The sequence below is a fragment of the Carica papaya genome, chromosome 1 (assembly GCF_054855325.1).
Source record: "Carica papaya isolate Zhongbai chromosome 1, ASM5485532v1, whole genome shotgun sequence".
In the NCBI taxonomy this organism is placed as follows: domain Eukaryota; kingdom Viridiplantae; phylum Streptophyta; class Magnoliopsida; order Brassicales; family Caricaceae; genus Carica; species Carica papaya.
Window position 1 is genome coordinate 3,256,427 of NC_142309.1, and position 8,961 is coordinate 3,265,387.

The 8,961-nt window shown below is 35.8% G+C and overlaps 1 protein-coding gene across 3 annotated transcripts; it reads left to right on the plus strand.

Moving 5' to 3' along the window:
• The first annotated feature begins 212 nt into the window (after nt 1-212).
• On the plus strand, nt 213-8,745 carry GC6 (golgin Putative 6). 3 transcript variants are annotated; one of them, XM_088214430.1, is made up of 20 exons: nt 213-474; nt 572-632; nt 1,089-1,141; nt 1,263-1,390; nt 1,509-1,561; nt 2,211-2,357; nt 2,452-2,525; nt 2,614-2,683; nt 2,962-3,015; nt 3,153-3,248; nt 3,534-3,584; nt 3,660-3,746; nt 3,879-3,992; nt 4,082-4,153; nt 4,779-4,964; nt 5,111-5,214; nt 5,393-5,441; nt 5,532-5,597; nt 6,560-7,327; nt 7,979-8,745. In XM_088214430.1, exons 2-20 carry the CDS (start codon nt 609-611, stop codon nt 8,531-8,533), a joined length of 2,751 nt encoding a protein of 916 aa, XP_088070556.1. In that variant the 5' UTR covers nt 213-474; nt 572-608; the 3' UTR covers nt 8,534-8,745. The 3 variants fall into 3 exon arrangements, with proteins under 3 accessions (XP_088070556.1, XP_088070548.1, XP_088070559.1); XM_088214422.1 differs by having other exon boundaries at nt 213-414; XM_088214433.1 differs by lacking the exons at nt 213-474; nt 572-632; nt 1,089-1,141; ... (1 more) ...; nt 1,509-1,561; nt 2,211-2,357 and having other exon boundaries at nt 2,446-2,525; nt 2,621-2,683.
• The last annotated feature ends 216 nt before the right edge of the window (nt 8,746-8,961 follow it).

The window sequence follows — 8,961 nt, forward strand, 5'->3', positions numbered from 1 at the left end:
AAATTTTTCGTTATATAATTATAAAAGTTGTTATATTAAATATATTTTAATTCATAATACATGAATATTTAGATAAATATATCATTAATTATTTATAGATAAAATTAAAAAAAAAAACTATTTATTAAATTAAAATATTAATTTTAATTAATTTAATTTATTAATCTTAATCTATGGAGTTTAATATTAGTTCAGCAAATAATTTAACGGCATGGTGTATCCAGAAAAGGGGGAAAAAAAAACCAGAAACAAAAAGAAGAGACAAATCGTGGCAAACACAAAAATTCCACGTGAATTACAGATCAAGGTGAGAGATTTTGGGAGGGGATCGGTCCTTTTCGTTTCTCTTCAGTTCAATTCCTTTTCTGTCCCTGTCTCATTCTCTCGCACTCGCGATATCCAAACAAGCTCGCGGTACTGTTTTCGATTTTCTTCACTTCTCTGCTTATTTTCATCGGAGTTCTTGTTTTTAGGGTTTTGTATTGTTCTACTATTCTCAATCGATTATTTTTTGTTGTGGCGTTCTAATTATTTCTGTTCGATTCGTAATCGTACTATTTTGGTGTTTCAGGATTTTCTTTCGCGGTGATCGTTGGTGAGTGTAGGAGATGGATTTGGTGTCTGGTTACAAGGTAATACTCCTCCCTCTACCTTTCCTTCTCCATCTCTATGATTGTTTTTCTTTTTATTCCTCGTCTGCTGCTAGTTTGTGTGTGTCAACTTTTGATATGTTTGTTTGCATTTCTGTGTATAATGTGTTTCATCTTCTATTTGGTAGTACGGGTTGATATTGTTGCCGTTAATACTGTGATCAGGTGTTCAATTGGGACAAATGTAAATAATGCGTTTTACAAGTGAAATTTCTCGAGTTCTGGCTGTGTTTATGCTAACACGTCTCTTCTGATATGGCATGGAAGGATAATTTTGGAATGCATCAAAATGATGATTGAATTGCTACATTTTGTGTGTAGTGACCCTTTGGACTGGCTCCTTTTTGTTATTTGATCATTGCATTCTAGTTACGACCTAGTCTAGTTTTGGTTTTTCATTTTACATTTTTATGTATTGGGTGAGGATTTCTTGTGCAGGGGGTTGTTGGTCTCGTTTTTGGCAATGAGAATTCTTCTTCAAATGAAGATAGGTAATCTTTCTGTTTATATTTGTGTCTCGGGGTTGATTGATATGATTATGCTAGGTAATCTTTCTTTTACACGATGTGGAATTATTTCTTTCAAGTAATTTGTTCTTTGGCTTCTATCCAGTTATGTTGAACGCTTGCTCGATCGCATAAGCAATGGTGTACTGGCAGAGGATAGAAGGACAGCTATTGCAGAACTGCAAGCTGTCGTAGCAGAAAGTCATGCTGCCCAACTTGCATTTGGAGCAATGGGTAAACTATCTCTTGTCTATTTTTTTTTTGAGATAAAAAATATAAACACTAGTGTCTGTTAAATCAAGATTGGTTGTCTGAAAAATATCTTGTGATATGATTAATCATCTATTTGCAGGTTTTCCTGTCATTTTAGGAGTCTTGAAGGATGAACGGGATGATGTTGAAATGGTGTCAAATCTTCTGTTCCCTATTATATATTCATAATACATATATATGTATATACATATTATTACTTCAATCACCTCTTTTTTTATACATATTACTCTATATTGGGAGACACAACTGAGGAGCATAAGTGGATCCTTTTGACCTGTCTGTATGGTACCTTTCTTACAAGTTTTCAATAAAAGCTTGGGTTGGATTTTCTCTCACGCGATCTTTTACCACTTGTAATTTGTTCAATGTCCATTTTAATCTGAACAATTTGAAAATATGGTTTTCGTGCCTTTCGTCTCTTGCAAGGATTTTGTAATAGAATTTGTTTTATATAACTTGATTATGCGCTCTGTTATTAATATACAGCACTAAGTTAATCTAATACATTAGAGATATTGGTTTGGAAGGAAAGAAATGCGAGAGTTTTTGAGGGTACAGAGACTAACTTTGTAAACATTAGGGATAGATGAATTCACACTTTTGACTCTATTTTGTTGGATCATGACATTAATAATTGGGAAGATATTGGTTTAGTCATGAACCACTTGATTGATGTGTAACTATTTTGTATATGGGCGGTACCTCCTTCGTACCTATGTGCATAATAATACCTTACTTACATTTCAAAAGAAAAACTAAGTTAATCTAATACATGTGGCAGGTTCGGGGTGCTTTAGAAACCCTTTTTAGTGCTTTGACTCCCATTGATCATGCGAAAGGACAAAAGAACGAGGTTCAACCAGCTTTGATGAACACTGATTTGCTTTCCCGAGAAGCAGATAGCATTTCTCTTCTGTTAGGTTTATTGGTGCGGTTCATTATATGGGTTTAAAACACTTTTTATGCATTATTTGATGGATTTTGTGCATAGCTGAATGTCATTTTGCCTGGAATGTCACCAGTCTGAGGATGATTTCTATGTACGATATTACACACTTCAAATTATGACTGCCCTTCTCACAAATTCACCAAACAGGTATGAGAGTTATTAAGCAAACATTTTTTATCTAGATTTAGTGGATTTTATGAGTTATATTGGACAGATCTTCAGAGTTTCTCTTCAGGTTACAGGAAGCTATTCTGACCATCCCACGTGGAATAACACGGCTCATGGATATGCTTATGGATCGTGAGGTAGATGCACACCCATTCACTGAGTGGTTATTCCGCATGATCTATTGAAACTGTATATCGGACTTCACGGCCAGCTCTTCACAACATCACCTTTCGGGAATTTAGGGGTTTTCCTTTCTAAACATTTGGGACATGCATCAATATGAGAATCCTGGAGATTTTTGATGAGTGGAGTTTATGTGGAAGAGAAAGATTTTCGCGTCTGTTGTTATTTGGCTTTCCCCCTTGTTACTGGCTAATAGTTCTACATACGAAAGTAATCATGGTTTGCTTTTCAGGTCATTCGGAATGAGGCCTTACTACTTCTTACTTACTTGACCCGTGAGGCTGAAGTGAGTTTTTTCTTCAGCAAGATCTTTTTCCCATTCCTTTTAGCTGTGAATTGGTTGAACCTGTACTTGCAATCTGCTTTATTAATATTGTTATTGATTTTTTTTTTCTGACTAATTGATTGATTTGATGATTTTAGGAGATTCAAAAAATTGTGGTCTTTGAAGGCGCGTTTGAGAAAATCTTTAGTATTATTAAAGAAGAAGGAGGTTCCGAGGGCGGTGTTGTGGTGCAGGTATGCCTGCCTTGTTTCCTAATGAGTTTAACTTTTCAGCAAAGTTGCTGTAACTTTTTCGCTTCCAGGCCATTTATAATCTTACCTGAAATTATTTTGCATTGAAATGCAGAATTTTCTGCATCAATGCTTTAAGAAAACATGAGAAACAATGTGAAATCTCCCGACTTCTGCTTCTCTTTTTGTAAATTTTCTTTTTAATGCATAACCAAATCTGGTATATCTTCAAAAGCCTAGGGGAAATCTTTGAATTTTTAATTGACTAATATTCTTGGTATTTTCCAGGATTGTCTTGAATTGTTGAACAATCTTCTTCGTACTAATGCATCTAATCAGGTTTGTATGTCTGCTTTGTAATTTATGCATGCGATAGGTTTATCACCAGCTGTTGATTTTTAGTCTATGTTTTAGATACTACTTCGGGAGACTATGGGCTTTGACCCCTTGATAACAATCTTAAAACTTCGAGGAACTACATACAGTTTCACCCAGCAAAAGGTTGGATACTCTAGTACTTGTAGCTTGATATGGTCACTATTCCTTCTAATTATTTTGGAAATTTTAGTGTTCCAATGCAAATATTTGGTGATTTCTTGGTTTTTTTTTTGGGATCAAATACCATGCCAGTAGACAATCAATTTACTCAGTGCACTGGAGACCATTAATTTGTTGATTATGGGAGGTTTAGAGGCTGAGGCTGCAAAAGATGCAAACAAAATGACTAATAAAACAGTTCTGGTTCAGGTTTGTTAAATCATTTTTGCTGTGGTATTAATCTCTTAAACGGTGGCATTGGGCTACTTCTTATCCTGCTCGATCGTTTGAGTATGCAGAAGAAAGTGTTGGACAATCTCCTTATGTTGGGTGTTGAAAGCCAATGGGCTCCTATTGCAGTTCGTTGTGCGGTAAGTTAGCTGATTTTAATTTCTCTGTCATTAGTTACCGTTCAGAACCTCTCTACGTCTTGCTGCCATAGACATCCCTTGCTTTATTTACTTATTTTTTTAATTTGATTCCTAAGGAAAAGGCTGTGAATATGGAGCTGGACTATATATACAGTTAGTCATGTCCCCAGTGTTAGGTTCTTCCCTGTTAGTAACAAGTGTGAGAAAGAGGGCAGGTAGTGTTCCACTTTCTTCCATAATCAGAGTTATTATCTTTATTTTAAGATATCAAAAGCAATGAATGTCTTCTTTGCCCAAAAAAAGAAGCAATGAGAATGTCTATGTTGTATAATCAAAGTAAGCACCGATTCTTTTCTAGCATGCAAGCTTCTTCCTCACCTAGCCTGCTCATTTTTTATGGCATATTGATAAGTCGAGCCAGTATTCCTCATGATATCTGTTGGATGATGAAAATATTTCCTGTTTCATCAGTGGCAGGTTTGTGGTGTTAATGTTTTCCTGAAACAGTTAAGAGTATCTGCTAGAATTTCTAGCATTTTTCCTTAAAGAGCTTTTGTTATTTAAAATAACATTGATTGATTTTCTTTCAATTTTTTTTCCTTATATAGTTTATTCACATTGCCAGGCTTTAAGGTGCATTGGCAATCTGATTGCTGGACATCCCAAGAATCGTGATTCCCTTGCGAGCAAAGTTCTTGGTGATGGTCTCCAAGAAGAATCAGCTTTAAATTCTATTCTTCGAATCATTTTGCGAACATCCAGTATACAAGAGTTTGTTGCAGCCGATCAAGTTTTCAAGAGCTTTTGTGATGTTAATCTCTTGTCTTTGCTAATTATCCTTCTGCGTGTCTTGTTTCTTAAATTGTATGAACATGTCATTGCATAATTTATGCCATTGGATTACAATACCTTTGTTTCTAAATCTTACTGTTTAGTTCATTTTTTATATTTTTTCAGGGAAATGGTGATGGTCAAGCGATGTTAGCATCTACGTTAATTCCTCAACCACTTCCAATGATCCATGCTCCCCTTGAGGAGGATGTTAACATGTCATTTGGAAGGTATTAAATGCTACTTTTCCTTAGCCTGATTCTGCACTTCAGTGACGTGTCTGTTGAAATGAATCTACTATGTTTCCCACCCCTCCTTCCAATCCATTCCCTACTTCAGTGAATTTTCTGGCGAAAAACTATTTACTTTTATCTCAAAAATCTGATAAGGAATTACTTTATATGGCAGCATGCTCTTACGTGGCCTTACTTTGGGTGAAAATGATGGTGACCTTGAGGTAATTAAGTGCTTGCTTGAAAGAAAAGTAGATATTTATTTCTTGGTGCTTGTTGCTTGGGAACTCTCTCGCTAATGTCTTCAAGTGCAGACATCTTGCAGGGCTGCTAGTGTTCTTTCTCACATCCTCAAGGATAATAACCATTGCAAGGAAAAGGTAGGTAGTTCTGCTGTATTAACAGTTCTTTTTTGCTTGCATGCTATACTACAATGTTAAGGATTTAAAGAAGTAAAATTGCAGACACTTCTAGTCTCCTGTGGAGTATTTTCATTATGCTAATATTAGGAGAAAATTATTGCTATGTCATTTATAACACCTTGTAATGTACTTGTATTGCTACTTTAGTTGTTTCATGCACCAGTACCTACGCTTGCTGTACTAGAACGTTACAAATCCAAAAGGGTGAAGTTGTAGACTAGTTTTAGTCTTCATGGGCCAAATTCAGAACTGCTTTAGGATGTCTTTGACATTGTTATGAAGAGACTGGGCGGGTGTCTTGGTATTGATTTCTACTTTGTTTTTCCACTTAGGAGGATGTATTATCTTCGTTTCATTAATTTCACTTAATTTTTTTATCTAAAAAAAGTCTACTGTGGATAATTTTGATTAGCCAATATTAGAAGAAAATTGTCTGTATCTTATTAATAATAGCTTGCAATGTGCTTGTATTGCTAGTTTAGTTGTTCAATTTACCAATATCTACTTAGCATCATCAGCTGTTATTTTCCAAAAATATTTCTTTATTGTTGCAGCATGTCTGTGGTGAGAGTTGAAATTGTAGGCGTGCTATTATACTGATTTTCTTCAGTCTCTTTACTGCTTTGCCTTTTCTTTTAGAAAAGGTCGGAAGATTGTCTGTTGTGATTTTTTTTTGGCATGAGAGAAAATCTTTAAGATATCAGAGATTTTTTTTTTTGGCCCCGAGCACTCAGAGGAGCATTTGCTTCCCTTTTAAATTTAATTCTTTGTTCCCGTGTTATATATTTGACGTCAGTTATTTTGTTTCAAATGATCAAATTGCTATAATTTCGTATTGGGAGAAATGGCAAAACCCAGTGCACTCCCTCAATTAATTCTCTTCTCCTTTATTACATCTGAGTTTAGAAGAGAATTTGCAGGTTATTCGAATTGAACTCGAGGCACCCACGCCATCATTAGGAGCTCCAGAGCCACTGATGCACCGAATTGTCAGATACTTGGCTGTCGCCTCGTCTATGAAAAATAAAGATGGAAAGTCCTGTGCCATGGGGAACTCGTATATTCAACAAATCATCCTGAAATTACTTGTCACCTGGTTAGCAGATTGTCCAACTGCAGTGCATTGCTTCCTAGATGCACGTCCCCACCTAACATATATGCTCGAGTTAGTGGCAGACCCATCTGCAACTGTATGTATAAGAGGGTTGGCAGCTGTTGTTTTGGGAGAATGTGTTATTTACAATAAGTCCAGTGATAATGGAAAGGATGCATTCGCCGTAGTTGATGCCATAGGCCAGAAAGTTGGGCTTACGTCATACTTTTTGAAGTTTGATGATATGCAGAAGAGCTTCCTTTTTTCTTCTGGGAAGCTTCTAGAGCCCCATAAACCATTAACGAGGTCAACTGCTGCTAGCATGGTAGACATTGAAGATGTAGATGAGGGTGATACTGCAGATAAAAAGAATGAGGATCATCCTATCCTGTTGTCAATTTTTTATGACAATTTTCTTAGTCTAGTTAAGGGTCTGGAGGCTAGCATTAGAGAGAACATAGTAGATGTTTACAGTCATCCAAAGAGTAAGGTGGTAGTTGTGCCTGCAGAGTTGGAACAGAAGAGTGGGGAAACAGACAAGGACTATATAAAGCGGTTGAAAGCATTCGTGGAGAAGCAATGCTCTGAGATACAGGTATTGTACAATTCCTTCCCCTTCTCTTCCTTTTCCTCATTGCTTACAATCAAGACGGGCAACTAGAAGTGTGGTATCAACGCTCTGAAATAACTAGGATTAAAAAATAGTAGTGCCTCATCTGTACACCGTGCAGATGTGTCTTATAATTCTAATAGATGTGTCTTATAATTGTCTATAATTGTAAGGTTAGATTTGGTTCAAATTTCTTCTATAAAATAAGAATTAGATTACAACAGAAATAAGTTAATTCCATGTTTTACTTAAATTAGGTGCTTTTATGATTCTTCCTCCCTTAGTAAGTGGGAAGACAAATTGATCTACGTAATTAAAGATGCGAGTGGAATTTAATTTAATTATGTATAAATTATAATAAAATTCTAATATATTAAATATTTAAAATGTAAAAATCAAATGAGAATATAATAAACTAGAACTAAATTGAGCTCCAATGAAACTGATATATTTGTTTCTTTGGATATGTTTCTGTGAATATGGTAATCGGTGATTTGTGAAACTTGAAAAGAAGCAACCAAAAAAAGGTTCATCCGGAAGATCACCTTCTTCCCCAGTGTGTACTTGTGGTTTCTTATTATTGTTATTATTCATTTACTGTTTTGTCTTTTCCTCCTCTAACACGTATTTTTCCAGAATCTCCTTGCTCGTAATGCAACTCTGGCTGAAGATCTGGCCAAGACAGGCGGGAATGGTCTCTCCCAATTGGAGCAAAGGTCAAGTGGGGGATCAGAGAGAGTCCAGGTGGAGACTCTCAGAAGAGATCTTCAAGAAGCATCTCAACGTGTAGAGATGCTTAAGGCAGAGAAAGCAAAACTTGAAGCTGAGGTATCTATGTACCGGAGTTTAGCTGGGAAAACAGAATCTGACTTGAAGAGCTTGTCTGATGCCTACAATAGTCTTGAGCAGGCCAACTTCTACCTTGAGAAGGAGGTGAAAGCCTTGAAGGGTGGAGGTGCCACAGCTGTTCCTGATATTGAGTCAATAAAGGCAGAATCTAGGGAGGAAGCCCAGAAAGAGAGCGAGGCAGAGCTGAACGATTTGCTTGTATGCCTCGGGCAAGAGCAGAGCAAGGTGGAAAGACTTACTGCGAGGCTGTTGGAGTTGGGGGAGGACGTGGACAAACTGCTTGAAGGCATTGGAGACGATATGGGGCTGCCGGAAGATGAAGATGAAGAAGACGAAGACTGATGAATTGAAAGTCGGTATTTTAGATTTCAATGTCATATGTTACTGCCTGCTGGTTTGCACTCTTTTGTACATTTCTATATGAACTGTACAGCACAGTAGCGTTATTGTTAATAATTTTTACACTCTGCATCAAGCTGTTAACATATGCCCGTCTGCCATGATTTGTTATGTTTATTACCCCGTTAGGTTATATTTATTTTTATGTTTGGATTTGTTATGCTTTAAATTAAGTGTTCTCATGACAATTCTTTGGATTCGTTATTTTGTTTAAAAGTTTAAATATGTGATAAAACTGATATTTTATAGTAAAATGATAAAAAAATAAAAATAAAAAATCATAACAATTTTTATTTTTTATTTATATAATTACAAATGAGACATGTATTATATAATTTATTATTAGAGTCAAATTTTTTAGAATTTATTAC